Source organism: Sus scrofa, chromosome 1 (genome assembly GCF_054392235.1).
Source record: "Sus scrofa isolate SSC_HxYL_T2T_F1_AM1 chromosome 1, Sscrofa_HxYL_maternal_Yorkshire_Landrace_v2.0, whole genome shotgun sequence".
Classification (NCBI taxonomy): Eukaryota; Metazoa; Chordata; class Mammalia; order Artiodactyla; family Suidae; genus Sus; species Sus scrofa.
This window is the reverse complement of record NC_139383.1, coordinates 270,364,314-270,379,362: the sequence shown is the minus strand read 5'-3', so window position 1 is coordinate 270,379,362 and position 15,049 is coordinate 270,364,314. Positions and strand designations below refer to the sequence as shown.

General features: G+C 44.8%; 1 protein-coding gene across 4 annotated transcripts in view; it reads left to right on the top strand.

Annotated features, from left to right (window-relative positions):
• Positions 1-15,049, top strand: part of BRINP1 (BMP/retinoic acid inducible neural specific 1) — a 196,590-nt gene that overhangs the window by 49,822 nt on the left and 131,719 nt on the right. For 3 of the 4 annotated variants that reach the window (XM_021077997.2, XM_021078073.2, XM_021078035.2), the window contains one exon: positions 6,158-6,425. In XM_021077997.2, the coding sequence (XP_020933656.1) occupies positions 6,208-6,425 (218 nt within the window). In that variant the 5' untranslated portion in view covers positions 6,158-6,207. 4 annotated transcript variants of the gene reach the window in all.

The window sequence follows — 15,049 nt, the reverse complement described above, 5'->3', positions numbered from 1 at the left end:
AATAAATTTTTAAAAACATGTAACTTGAAAAATAAATAAAGTACCTTAACTTAAAACATTTTTTTACAACTTGCCTTTTGGCTCTCTTTTTTCTAAGTCCTGTATAGTGGTCATGCACCTCTCTTGAGACTATAGTAGCTGTTGTCTCGGTCTCTGGCTCACACGGAGACAAAAATAATTGTATTTAAAGTCCTATTTAATCCTGATCTGAGCGCTACAAGGTACTCCTCCTGCTGGAACTGCCAGGATTTTACAGATGAGGAAACTGAGGCCAAGGGCTGTATTTCTGTGTTCAGGGTTGCCCAGCTTTGTAGGTTTGTAAGGCCCTGGGAGATGTCTTACTTGGAGATCCAGGTTGAGAAGTTGAAGCCTGGCTGAGTTCCTCAGGTTGACCCAGGTTCAGGAGGCGGGGATAGTGGATGATCTGGGCCATCACCCTCAGAGCCCTGAGGGGGGTGAGGGGGCGGGAGGCATTCCTTTCCACTCTCTGGCCAGGAATGTGGGTGATGGTGACGGCCCAGCCAGCCATGCAGAATGCTCCAGAGGAGGAGCTTGGCGAGCCTGCTGCTGGAAGTCCCTTCTCTTCTCTGTCTCTGGCGTGTGCTCCTCTGATGCAAGTAATTTACAGTGGCAACAATTAGGGAATGAGCTCTGCGTGGGATGAACCCGTTCCCTTAATGACACTGCAGGCTTATATATAGCACCATTCAGCTGAGGGCCCTGCGGGCACCCCGAGCCACAGCCCACGTCAGCAGCTCCTCGCTGACCAGAGCGTCTCAGAGCAGCCAGCCTGTGACTCCCGGAAGGTCACGGTCGGGTCAAGGTTGGTGCTCAGAAAGAACCAGCTTTTCTTTCATAGGCTCTAAAGCCCAGTGGAAGGAAGTTCCCTTTATGAAGGTTGGCAGAACAACAGTTCTGTCATGCATGGTGATGGACATCCAGGGCTGACTCTGGGATAGGAAGGTGGGGAGACATGGCCATGAGCATGGGAATTTTTATTTGAAATCTACTCATTGTCCGTTTCTTTGTTGATTTTGAAGGGAGGGGACAAGTGCTCAACTCTTCATAGTGGAGAAGGAATTGGGTTCCAAAATGTTAATAAAAACAAGGAGATGGATCATTGACCTTCCAAGGTGGTGTCGTAGAGCAGAAAAGGCTCATTCTACCCCTACAGTGCCTAATAAAATAGAGTACCAGCCACATGTGTAATTTTAAGGTTTAAGCAGCCACATTAAAACAATTTAGAAATGGGTAAAATGAACTTTAATAATATATCTTATTTAGCCCAGTGCATCCAAAATGGTACTGTTCTGACATGTAACCAATACAAAATACCAGCAAGGTTGTTTACGTTCTGTTCCTCTAAGTCTTTGAGATATGGTGGGCGTGTATTTTACACTTGGAGTACATCTGGATTTGGACAAGCCGCATTGATAGCTGCATGTGTTCGGTGGCTCTCAACTTGGACAGCGCCGCCTCCAATTCCAGCTCTGCCATTGGCCAGCCTTGTGGTGTTGATCCAGTTACTTATCCTTCCCAGGCCTCAGTTTCCATCCCCCCTGCCGCGTATAAATGGGGACCATAACCTCTTATGATATTTCAACAACATCACATGTGTAAAGCAACCAGTGCAGGTTTCTGGCACAGAGTAAATGCTCATTTAATGTGTGATCCATTCCTCAAACCAACCTGCGTCACAACTAAACCGCAAGCTTCCTTCGGGAGGTTGAAATCCAACTTGGCCCGGGACTACATCTAAATGCAAACCCATCTCTCTCCTTTCCTTCCACTGGCGTTTCTTTTTCCCCAAGGCCCAGCAGTGTTCACTCCATCACTTTCTTCAGGTCTCTGCTCAAAGAAGACTTCATCAGAGAAGATTTTCCCAAACACCTTGTAGGTACAGCGACAGACAGCCTCACTCTCAATCCTGACTTAGCGGCTTCCGTTTTCTTTAGCGCATTCTTCACCATCACACGTATACTTCCTGCTCATTGGTTTGCTTCCCCCAGCCCCATAGAAGAGAAGCCCTATTCCCTGTTTAATGTCCCAATCAGTACCTCAGTGGATGAATGAATGAATTGACTGAACATCTACCATGCTTTGCCCTCAGTGTGTAGCACGGAAACAATACGTAGTCTTTGCTTGATGAAGGATTCAGAGAGAGGACTGGGTGACTGAAGGCTGTACATGGGTCCTCAATTCTCTCTAAAACCTCTGCCTCCCTGCGTGCCTACCTGAGCACACAGCCCATCACTCTGCCCTCTCCCTCGCCCCGGACTCATTTTATGCTTCTTGCTCTGCTAGAATTCTCTTTTATCCGTCTCTCCTTACTAAAACCTTACCTGCTATGTCAGGCCCTGCTGAAAACCCACCTCTCCTGTGGCATCCTTTCCAGATCTCTTGGTTGAAAACATTCTCTCTGGCCTCTATTCTTCCATGGGAATTTTTTCTTTCGTTGTAGTATTTACAACAGCCTATTTCCTATTAGAATTCCTCAGGCATGGATGTGACTTCCCTATGATATTTTGAGTCTCGAGAGGGTGGGATTTAATTTTAGCCAATGAAGTGAAGAGTGGGGATGTGGTGGAAGGTATCCATACCTTGTAATGAGATGTACATGGGTTAGATTCCTGAATACTTGGGACTTTTGAGCTTGGGGAAGTTATTTAATATTGCTAAGTCTCGAGGTCCTCGTCTGTTAAATGGGAGAACCATACTCACCTCAGGGAAGAACCTTTGTTTACCTCTAATTTGTACTGGATGCTTTGGTTACGCTTAAAAGAACAGACATTTTTAGTTCCAATAGAAGCTCCGTAATATCAGCCTAATGGCCTCGTATTAACCCAAGTCTCTAGTACAATTGGTGCTCATTTGTGCTCGTTTACAGAATGGGAGTCACGGTGTCTGTCGCAGTAGGTAACCTATATGCCAATCCTTGTTCTTGCTCAGCAAAATACCCATTTCTGTTCAAATGCACCCTATAGAAACCTTCCTTTTCATTCTTAGTGCTCTGTGGATTATTGTGATTTTCTAAGCCAACAGAGATAGATTGACCTCTTCCGTGAAGCGCTCATCTGTACTCACGGAGATGTTGATTGTACCATAGGCCACAACTCCAAAAAAGGTTCAGGAACAACTACATTATACCTACCACCCTGCCGCCGAGATAATGTGGCAGCACAGAAACCAGGAGCTGAGAGATAGGAGTCCAGCCCCGGTGCCACTCAGGTCATGGTCTTGGAAGAAGGAGTCAGATAGGGTCAAGGTTTTGCTTTTGCACCACGGACATTCTGGGTCCCCTATTCTTTGTTGTGGGGTTGCCCCGTGCACTGTAGCATGCTTAGCAGCCTCGTTGGTCTCTGCCCACTAGATGCCAGGAGCACCCCTGTTGTGACAGTCAATCCAGGATGCCTCTGAGAGGGCAAAATGGCTGCCAGGAGGAAAATAAGCATTGCATTAGATCCTTCAAATTTCAGCTAATTCTAGGACTGGAGGCTGCGATCTCTCACTGTCTCACACACACACATGCTGCTGTGCAGTGTCTAGCCTTGTTTCGCTTTTGAAAGCTGCAATGTTCTGAATCCTGTTTCCTTTGCAAACAGGCTAACAGCCAGGCGTTCTCGCTGAGGCTCCCACCCCGCACCCACTCACAACAGAAGCCCTGCAGAAGGGCTGGATGGGTGACACGCTGTGATTTCAGTGTGTTGTAGCTCCCTGCCGGGATCTCTGAACAATCGCCTCCACCCCCCGCTTGCCACTCAGGTGGGCTCCAGCAGACAGCTTTGGCAGCTGGAGCTGTTATAGTTCTGCACTCCGCACGTAGGGCTTTGTTTTAGGCACGGAACAGAACTTCAGGCCACTGCTTCTGCCAGCCCACTCCTCTGCTCACGTGCCTTTCACCTTGGCCCCTGACAGCTGGGGCTTGTGGTGCCAAGTAGATTTCTGTAGCTACTCGTAAAAAAAAAAAAAAACGGTGCAATTGGACCACAGAGGGAAAGAGCCAATTGGACCAGAAATTCACATCTCTCTTTGATCTTTCTCTTTCTTAGCTTGACTTCCTTCTCACTTTTCAGCGGGAAGAGTGGACAAACAAGGGATCATATTTCTTTATGTTTCTACCTAGTTTTACACCCTTTGTCCTTGCTGCATTTTTAAATGGTAGAGATAAAAATCGCATCAAGAGAGAGGCCATCAATGTTCAGAGCCACGCAGCTAGCCATGTGCAAAAACAGTCTTTTAAGGGTTCTTTCCAGTTGTAGGCTCACAACCCAATGAGCAAGACGGACAGAACAAAGTACAGTAAAAGATAGTAAATGCTAGCATAGGGCTATGTAAGTGAGCAATGAGAGCTGAGAGAAAGGAGCCGCTAACACTTTTGGGGAGGAATAGAAAAAGGAAATGATGTTTGGGGGACCTGACCTGAACGGGCCACTGAAGGATAAACAGTGGGTAAAAAACTTGGTGGGACAATGGAGACAGTAGGGGCAAAGATGCTCCCGGAGTTCCCATCATGGCTTAGTGGTTAATGAACCCGGTTAGTATCCATGAGGACGTGGGTTTGATCCCTGGCCTTGCTCAGTGGAATAAGGATCCAGCGTTGCCGTGACCTATGGTGTAGGTCGCAGATGCAGCTTAGATCTGGCATTGCTATGTCTGTGGTATAAGCCAGCAGCTGCAGCTCCGATTAAACCCCTAGCCTGTGAACCTCCATATGCTGTGGGTGCAGCCCTAAAAAGACAAAAGCCAAAAAAAAAAAAAAAAAAAAAAAAAAGGCTCCCAGCAGGGAGTAGGTAGACCTCAACTGTATCAACATTTGTCATTATCTTTATCCTCATTATCACTGATGCCATTTCTTGAGCACTTCCTAAAACCGTCAGGCATCGCGTGGGACACGACGTAAATGGTGTCATTCCATTCTCACGCTAGTGCTGGGCGTAGGTGTGATCATTAGCCACATTTCACAGACCAGGAAACTGAGATTCAGAGAAGTGAAGTTGCTTGCCTGAAATAATATGCTGTTTCTAACGGGTGGAACCTGCCTTCCAAGCTACCTTTCAATATACAGTAAGATAAGCTCTTCCAGAATAAGTGGGGATGGGGGCCATGGACAGCCCACTGTTAAAGCAGCAAGCACGAATAGTGATGTGATAACAAAACAAAATTTGTGGATTTTCCCAGAGCTGGGTATGGCCTTTTGTGGTTCCTCTTCCCTCCTCCTCACAAGGAGCCCTGACCTAAGTTCCCCCTTAGCTTTAAGCGTTTCTCCAACATGGTACCGCTGTGCCATACTGCCACCCACAAAAGAGGCAGGCAAGACCCTGCTAGTTCCTTGGCTTTTAGTTTCCCTTCTGAGGGCTCAGAGTCACTGACAGATGGATTTTCTGGTTACGTTTCCTTGCGGTAAAGCAGACATCTCACTGAGCGTTGTAGAAGTGGATTCTAATGAGCTCCACAAACTCTCCATCTGTAAGGTATCCAACCCAGATAGTCACGATCATAATGCATCCTAAGATTTCTGTGCTGTCACCTGCTGATGCAAAAGCAAAGCATCAGTGGGTCCATGTCTATGTGAGAGGGGGAGAGAAAGGAATTCTCCTTTCCTGAGTCCCTGTTATGACATTCAGGTTGTCCGTGAAGCTGGCAGGGGGGAACGAACAATGGAGTTCTACCTCCAGGTCCCTTCCTGGCTGTAAGAGATGCTCTTTTTGCATTCTTTCATTTCACTCTTTCTTTCAACACATATGGCTTGAATACCTATGATGTGCCAAGTGCCAAGACAGAGGTGCTTACATCCACCCTCTGTTTTACAGATGAGGAAACTGCATCCCTGAGAGGTTAAGCTGTACGTGTTCACACATGCGCATACCACATGTGAACAGCAAAGCAGCAGTGTGAGCCTAGGTATCCATAGATGCCACGCTCTTAAACAGAAATGGCACTGGTTTTTGTAAACCCTGACACACGCTACTGATATAAAGTATGATGCTGAAGGGGTGTTAATAGCCTTCTTAAATTGATCCTTTGTCTTTCTCTCTCTTCCTTTTATTTTGCTTCCCCCTCCACCCTTTCCCTTCTCTCTCTTTTGCTTCCTCCTTCTTTCTTTTTTTCTTTCTTTCTTTTTTTTTTCCTTTTTTTTTAAAAATTCTTTTCTCCATAGGACTCCGCAGAATGGAGCAAGAATGAGAGGAAAAAGGCCGGCAGAAAAGCATGAACTGGAGGTTTGTTGAGCTCCTCTACTTCCTGTTTGTATGGGGCCGTATCTCAGTGCAGCCCTCCCACCAGGAACCAGCTGGGACAGACCAACATGTCTCCAAGGAATTTGATTGGCTTATTTCAGACAGGGGGCCTTTCCACCACGCCAGGAGCTATCTATCCTTTGTGGAAAGACACCGTCAAGGATTTACAACCAGATATAAAATATACAGGTAAGATCTGGGCTAAGCTAGTCCTTGCCTTTCTTTCATTGAGTGCTTTTTGGATTTATACATTGGCACAGACCTTACCATACGGAGAAGTGTCTGGGCCAAGGTTGTATGCATTTTTCCACTATCTATCTATCTATCTATCTATCTATCTATCTATCTATCTTTATTACATTGCACAAGAGATTAACAATGACAAGCAGAATGCAAATGGTTAACATTTTTTGAGTACTTAACTGTTTGCTGGGCATGGCATTTAGTATGTTGCATACACTATCTCATTTAAACCTTATAATACCATCAGAGATAGCATCTATTTGTTTTCTCTACTTCATAGGTGGAGTAACTGGGCTTCAGCTAGGTGGAATAACGTGTCTAAAGTCACATAGTCAGTGAGTGGTAGGACTGGGATTCAAACCCTGGTTTATCTGCATCAGTAGTCACAGATGGTATTTTAAGTCAATCACATCAGACATCAGCAATATTATTTTGCAGATGCTACTAATATACCATAGATGCCACCCAAACATATTCACACATTTGGAAACAAGTAGGGACACTGAAGGACCAACTCTTCTTGAGCAAGTCTGAACTGGTCTTTGGCCTGTTGGGATCTTACTCATCCCCAGAGGACTTAGCCCAAAGCTCTTCCTCCTTGAAACCATCTTAGACTCTCCCCCCTTCCACTTGATCACCTTCTCTGATATTTGCACACCTCTTTGCATTTGTACCTCTTTAGCTGTCAATGATTTGGAATTAGAATGCCTTCTCATATTTTCATTCTCACCTGACTGGAACCCCCATGAGGCCAATGGCTTACATAGAAATTCGTTTCTGGATGCTCAGAGTGATTTTTGTTCTGCCTTGTATCATAAGCATGTGTGCGTGTGTGTGTGCACACACACACACGCATACACACACGCACAATGTTGTGGACTTAAATCAATTGGGGAATGCAAAAACAAAACAAAACAAAAACAAAAATAAAACCAAAAAACCTTTCTGGGGCTGTAGCCTTGTCTTAAAATCAAGGAAGAAAGGAAGCACTAACACTTCTGAATCCATAACAGCAGGAGAGCGAGGAGGAAAGGTGAAGGAGGGAATTCTGACCTGCATCTGGGAAGCCATGAATCCAGGTCTAGGTCTTCTCTGGATTTGCTGTGACAGTGGGCATGTCTCCTTTGCACATTGTGTAGCACTATGGACTGGGGATGGATGATTCATAAATTGACGGATGCTTCGTGAATTTGCTACCTGCTATAAAAGCCTGTGATTCTGTGCTGACTATACAAATCTGAGTTTGAAAGTTGACCCTCTAGTGATTGGCGTCTTGCAGTGGTTCCATGGGTGAACTTTTGGTACACCTCGAAGAGTGGTAAATAGAGAATTACCAGGGAAAGCTGCTCTGGGCAGGATGGATGATAAAAATACAAAGGAAAATGAATAGGGGGTGGGCAAGAAAAGGGGACTAAAGCACAAGAATGAGGAATATGGGGCATTCTTTCAAAAGAGAAGAATCACAGAATTCTAAAAATATAATGATTGGTGTAAGGGGCCACCCCTTGGGAGAACTATTCCTAAGGTACCCAAGAACAATAGTCATTTACTTAACATTTGGATCCTTAATATAGTTTCTGACCATTGCTCTTTGTGAATATGCATAAACCAAATATAGGTGCTCTTTGATTACTCAACAGAACATGCAGATACTTGTAGTCTCTGGTCCTGGCAAAGATGCAGGCTTGAGATGTCAGACTTAGGGGAACAGAAAAAGTAATAAAGATCTAGATATCATATTCTGTTTGTGTTTTGTCAGATAACAATATCCCCTTGGTTTCATATGTGGCTTTCTCTTCCATTTGAGCCTCCTGAGGACACTTGAAGGTTGGGGTGACCAGGGCTCCTATTTCCATTTTAAAAATCAGGAGAGAAGTGACTTGAACAAAGTTGCATAGCCAAGAAAAGGTGGTGCCTGGATGGGAAACAGTCTCATTATAAGTCCATAACCACACCAATGAATTTGACAAAACTAAAGGCATTCGCTGTTTACAAATATTTTCTAGCAACTGTCATGTGCCTGGCCCTGTGGCAGACACTGGAAAAAAGCCAGCATGAAGACAAGTAGTCATGGTATGGCATGGTGATGGCTAGAATGGAGTTTCATAAGGGAGCTCTCTTGTGCATGTCAGATGATTGTGATTTGTGATTGTTGTTGAAATAGTGTGTATTTAAATGGAGACACAGGGTAGAACTGAAGATACAGAAAGGTTGACAGGAGTGACCTTTTTTTGAGCACTTAGCATGTGCCGCGGTGAGAGGGAGTTCAGTTCTCACAGCCTCTTCTGTGAGGTGAGCAATGCCTTGGCAGCTTGAAAGCTAAGACATGGGGTGGGTGAGTGCATAGCCTTAGCTCAGCCATCTGTAAGAAGTGGAGCTGGGGTCCAAACACTGATCCATCTGACCCCAAAATGCTCCTTTCAACCGCCGAGCAACATGTCCCCCATGCAGCCTGGCTTCCAAATATAGCGTGTTCCAGAGCTCTGAAAGGGCTCTTACAAACATTTTCCCTCCCGACCACTTGGTCAGAATTTTGGGGTTGGGTTTAGAAATGCTGGGAAGTGAAAGGTGGTAATGAGTTGGGGGGTGGGGACATCTGGGTCCCGAATCCAGCTCTCTGGGCACTGGTCTTGTGACATTAGGCAAGCTTCCTCTGCTCCCGAATCCCACTGTCCTCATCTATCAAATGATAGCCTTGATGTAGATCAGAGTTTTTTCAGCCTGTGCTTTTTGAAATCTTTAGGACGGATTAAAGGATTCATAGAAGCCACAGTAGTAGAGGAAGAAGGGGAAAGTGAGAGGGGTTAATCAAGCAGGAGCCCCAGCCTTGCACAGCCCTTAGATAAGAGAAGGTTTGCATCTGTTTGTGTGTTCAGATTGAACTTACACTTTTCTTTGGATTCCACTGCAAAAACAAAGTTCGTAATCATCCAACAAGCCGATGTCTAAGACCCTTTTCAGCTGGAAAATTAAATGTAAGATTTAACTGAGGTCACGTGGTTAATTAAATGATGGAGTTCGATCCAGAAGTCAGGCCTCTGTCATTAGTTATTCCTTCCTTCCTTTATTTAATCCTCAAATAATTATTAAGCACCAGCTAGAGGCCCAGTGCTGTGTTTAAGGCAGAGGACACAATGGTGAGTAAAACAAATATGGTCCTTGTTCTCATAGGAGCACATTAATTAAAGACACACACGCACACACACACCCACAAAGAAATGCTACAGAATAAAAAGTGCAGGATAGGCATAACTGGGAGATGATAGGCCTTGATTTGAAACTTGTTATGTGCAAAGATAGGTGAGGATCCTGTTGTAATCCTCACCTGGACACATGTGCAAATAGGTACCCAGAGGCACAGGTGCTCATCCAGGCCAGGTTCAGACCAAGGCAAAAGCCCACTAAGATGTGCTCACTGGGGCAGTTGTCAAGTGACTCCCAGTGTGTCTCCCAGTGTGCTAATATGGACATAGCACATTAGAAACTGGACTTTTGTGCCCTGAAAGAAAGGCTTTACTACCAGCATGTGCCACATTGTCTGAAGCTAGCGAGCCAACCTTTCTGAAATGTCCTAGACCTCAAGCTTTGGCCAGTCTCCCCTGCCATGCCCACCCTAGAATCCAGGTTGGAACCCACGGTGATCAGGGAGCTTCAGAAAGAGGAGGAGGAAGTCTGGTCTCCCTGCTTAAGTGAGTTAAGTCCATCTCCATCCTCATGCATATGCAGGCAGAGGAAGGCTTCCATGTCAATGGCGAGGAGAGCCTTTCACATTAAATCCCAGCAGAAGTCCTTTCTCATGTTGATTCACAGGCTGAGCTAGAGTCTGTATCCAGACAGTAGTTTGGGTGCAGGATGTTTGTGCTCTGTCTGCGCTGACACGGAGAGGCTGGGGGACTTTTCTGCTCTCAGATCTGCCAGGGTGCGATGGCCGCATCTTAAATCCTGGAGGCAGAGAACTTGGGGGCTGGTTCAGCTCGCCCACCTCCCTGATGTGTGATTTTGGTCAAGTAATAGAACTTCTTGGAGTGCCTGTTTTCTCATCTGTAGAATGGGAATGTTCCCTCAGATGGTCTCCAAGGTCCTTCTCTTCTCTGAAAACCTGTGATTCTGTGGAATAGTGTCCTTTGGAAATACAGCAGGTGGGGCCAGAGAGGACTCTGAACTTGGAGTCTGGAGACTCGGTTCAGTTTCTTTTGGAGCCGCTTTCTAGCTTTCTCCTCCTGGGTAGATCTGTTCATGCATCGTTCACTCATTTGTACATCTATTGCTTTAGAATTTAACGCCAATCATATTCTGTGAGCTGTCTTATGATTGGGTAGTACAGGGATGACCAAAAGAAAACAGTAAAGCTTCCACACATACACCCCCACTTTCACCTGCAGTGATCCACCCCCTCCTTCACCAAGCTCAGAGTTGGGGGTGGAAGATTGAGGGAAAAAAGAGTGATTAAGCAAGTAATCATCATTCCAATGACAGGAAGGAGTAAGTAACTCCTCGGATGCTCCATAGTCTCCATTGTGGGAAGGGCTAGTGATGTCTGTCCTACCTTCAAAGTCAAAGGAGATCAACCTGGTGTGAGATGCTTTGTAAAATTTACATTTTCTTATATGTGGAGATTCTTTTTTTCATTAAGCTTCTAAATCATCATTCTAATACAGTCATTTATTTTCACTTTCTGGTGAAATACACTGATCGTTAAATACTCACCTCCCTTCTGTGAAGGAAATACGAATGTTGTCCACATTACGAATGAGAAAATTAAGGCCACAAGAGGTTAAGGATACTGTCCACCTCACTCACCTGGGAAGCAGTGCAGCTCAGAATCAAAAGCAGGGCTCTGAGACCATCACAACAGGAGCCCTCAACTCTCTGGTGTTAGAACTCTTAGTTCTTAGTTAACCTAGTTTATGACAAATACCAAGAGACGTCCTTTGACCATGGACAAGTTGCCACCTGAGACTTGGTTTTCTCATGTGTAAACTGGAGATCCTATTAAATGCCTTGTGCAGCTCTGGCGAGAAATAATTTAGGGATCAATGGGGGAGCGCTTGGAATTTTACAGGAGCTACATACATGCTGTTCCCTCCTTGACCTCGGACAGCTGATGGTATTGCTAGAAATGATTTCTTTTCTTCTCGCGATGATTTAAAAGTCAGTTTGGTCCAAAGGATGGTTCCTCTGTTCCCGCTGCCTTGCTGTGTTTTATTTTTCTATCCTTTCTGAGATCGTCAGTAGTTGCTGTGAATTTGGCAGTAATTTCAGAGGTGGATTTAAAAGGAGAATTGTGCTGTCCTTGGTAAGCTTTGGTTTTAGAGAGTCAGGGCAGGGCAGCGAACAGTATCCCTGTCCCCCACTGTTAATGGTCACTGCGCCATGAGCAGTGTGGTTTCATATTGAGTGGTCTTCCCTACAGGTTGTGGTACAAGAGGTTTGTGGCTTCTGGGCTCTTCTTGGAACCTTAAATAAGAACCTGAAGGTTGAGTGTAAGTCAGATCCTGGGAAACCGAGTCTGATTGCCTAACCATCTTGCATATTTATTTCAGAGTTACACAGATTTAATTCTAATCTGCCATCCTTCCTGTTTCACAAAAATATCTGTAGTAGGTTTGTGGCAAAGCTACTTCATTAAATGAATGGAGCTGGGACTGGATGGATGGTTCTCCTGAGATGAATGAGAAGTGGTCCTCGTTGAGAAATCATTCAAGAGTATATATGTGTTTGCCAAGTGCTGTGTCTTGGGGAGTTGATGAGCTATCAGGTAAACAGTTTCCTGCTTTCAAGGCGCTTCAAACATGTGGTGGTTAGGGAGAAGTCCCCCACTGCACCACTCAGGATGCTTGTGGTTGAACCTGAAAGGAAACCACTGACCTCTGGATTCCAGCTAGAATCTTGCTATTATAGGGTGTAAGTGTTATATTTCTTTAAGGGTGGCTAAAATTAGTCAAAATCAGCATTTCTTAAAGTTGGAACTGGAGTTCAGTGTGTTGTTAAAAGGCCCTTTCTGGAAAAACATAATCTCATGATCAAATAAATAATAGTATTAACAACAGCCTTAGTGATGAGCTCATGGCTGACACTGAAAGATTACTAAGTATCTAGGAGTTCCTGGTGTGAATCAGTGGGTTAAGAACCTGATATAGCGTCCATGAGGATGTAGGATTCAGTCCCTGGCCTTGCTCAGGCGCCAAAAGCCATGGTGTAGGTTGCAGATGTGGCTTGGATCTGGCGTTGCTGTGGCTGTGGTGTAAGCTAGCAGCTGTAGCTCTGAATCGACCTCTAGTCTGGGAACTTCCATGTGCCACAGATGTGGCCATAGAAAGAAAATATAAATAAGTAAATAATAAAATAAAATAAAAAATACTTCAGAAAAACAAAATGTTAAAAAAATATATTTAAAAAATATTATGGCTTTCCCATTGTGGCACAGTGGGAAACAAATCTGACTCATATCCATGAGGATGCAGGTTCAGTCCCTGGCCTCGATCAGTGGGTCTGGTGTTGGCGTGAGCTGTGGTGTAGGTTGCAGACATGGCTTGGATCCTGCGGGGCTGTGGCTGTGGTGTAGGCTGGCAGCTGTAACTCCAATTTGACTCCTCACCTGGGAAGTTCCATATGTGAGGTGTGGCCCTAAAAAGAAAAAAAAAAAAAAAGATTACCAAGCATCTAGCATGGAAACACAGCATGTAAATTATTCCAACGTATTAATCCTTATAATAATCCTGTGCCTTAGGAATTGCTATCTCTGTTCGCATAACTTGTATAAGGAGAAAGAGCTCCTATGATAGGTAGGATGGGTCACAGGCCAGCAGAATCCAGAGCCTGCATGTTAAACCACGCCATGCTGCTTCCCAGATGACATAAATATATTTGTTTGGGAGACCAAAGTTATACAGGCCTCATGACCACAGGGCTTTTGGAGATCTGAGGCCAGAGATACTAGACTCATTAAACAATATTTAAGCAAACCTCTTGGACCCTACATCCTCTTTTTCTGGGAGAGATGGGAACTCTGGTGAGCAGGCTTAAAGAGGCACTGACTCCCCCTAGCTTTGGCAGCTTGTGTGTTGCTGCTGCTGCTTCTTCTTTTTTTTTTTTTTTTTTCTTTTTTGCTATTTCTTGGGCCACTCCTGCGGCATATGGAGGTTCCCAGGCTAGGGGTTGAATAGGAACTGTAGTCACTGGCCTACGCCAGAGCCACAGCAACGCGGGATCCGAGCCGCGTCTGCAACCTACACCACAGCTCACGGCAACGCCAGATCGTTAAACCACTGAGCAAGGGCAGGGATCGAACCCGCAACCTCATGGTTCCTAGTCAGATTCGTTAACCACTGCGCCACAACGGGAACTCCTGCTTCTTTTTTTTCTAATCTTGCAAATTTATTTTATTTTTTAAAAAGCAATAGAAATGAAAAATAAATAAATAAATAAACCAATGGAATCTAATCAAACTTGCTTCTACCTGCCAAGCTTTTGCTTTGAACACCTCAGTCTAATTCTACCTCCTGGTTTAGAGTGAAAATAAGTGGATTTAGTAGCTTCATTTTTCCTGTCCCCAGTCATAACCTTATCTTTTTCCCTCCCCCTTCTAATTTTTTTAAAATTCTACACTACTATTTCTTATTTCTAAATTTGGCATTCTACCCTGTGATATTGGGCCAGAAACGAAGGCCAGAGCCACAGTTGAAGGGGAAGGTGAAACCCCGAGTCAATATGCAAAGAAGTGGCTGCACAGCTGAATCGTCTACAAAGCTTTTAAAAAAAATACCAATGCCTGGGTCCTTCTGCAGATATTTGGATTTGTAATTGGTTTAGTAGAGACATGAGAATCACCAGCCTAGGGCAGTGATTATCAATCAGGGGCAATTTTGCTTTTTAATGGGACTTTGGAAATGTCCAGAGGGGGGACATTTTTGATTGTCACAGTTGGTTGGGGTGGGGTTGCTACTGGCATTTGGTGGGTAGGGCCAGAGATCAGGGAAACTGCTACTTATCCTATGAGGCAGATTCAGCCTCCGTAGCAAAGAATTATCTGACTCACAATACCAGTAGCATTGGGCTTGAGAAACCTTGCTTTAGAGCAAGTATTTTGGGGACAAAAAGAACAGAGGTGGTGGAAAGGATATTAGAAGAAATGGTTTTAGATTTTGGCTCTCATGAGTTTGAGCTGGAATGGTTGAAGTGTAAGCACCCCGGCAATGGCCAGGGTCCTCAAAAATCTGGCTGCAGGACCAAAGGGGAAGGGATTTTCTATGTTTTTAGCCATGACCTCAGACCAGGGTGCAGTTGATGCATTAAGGAAAGTAAATCCATTTTTTTCTTCCTGCTGTGGAGAAGTCACGTTTTAAGGGAAGATCGTTTTCTCATCCAGAAATAACTAGCCTCTACCCCTCCGGGAGTTCTGGGAGATTGGGTGAGTTTCTCCTGTGACTAAAATATTCTGTAGGAGGTAAGATGTTCAGGCATTGTTGTTAGGTTCAGACACACAGGGCCTGAATCACTTAAAACCAGCTTGGACAGCGTGTGTTAACAGATACTTTTTTTTTTCTCCCTTTAAGTGCATGCCAAGTGGG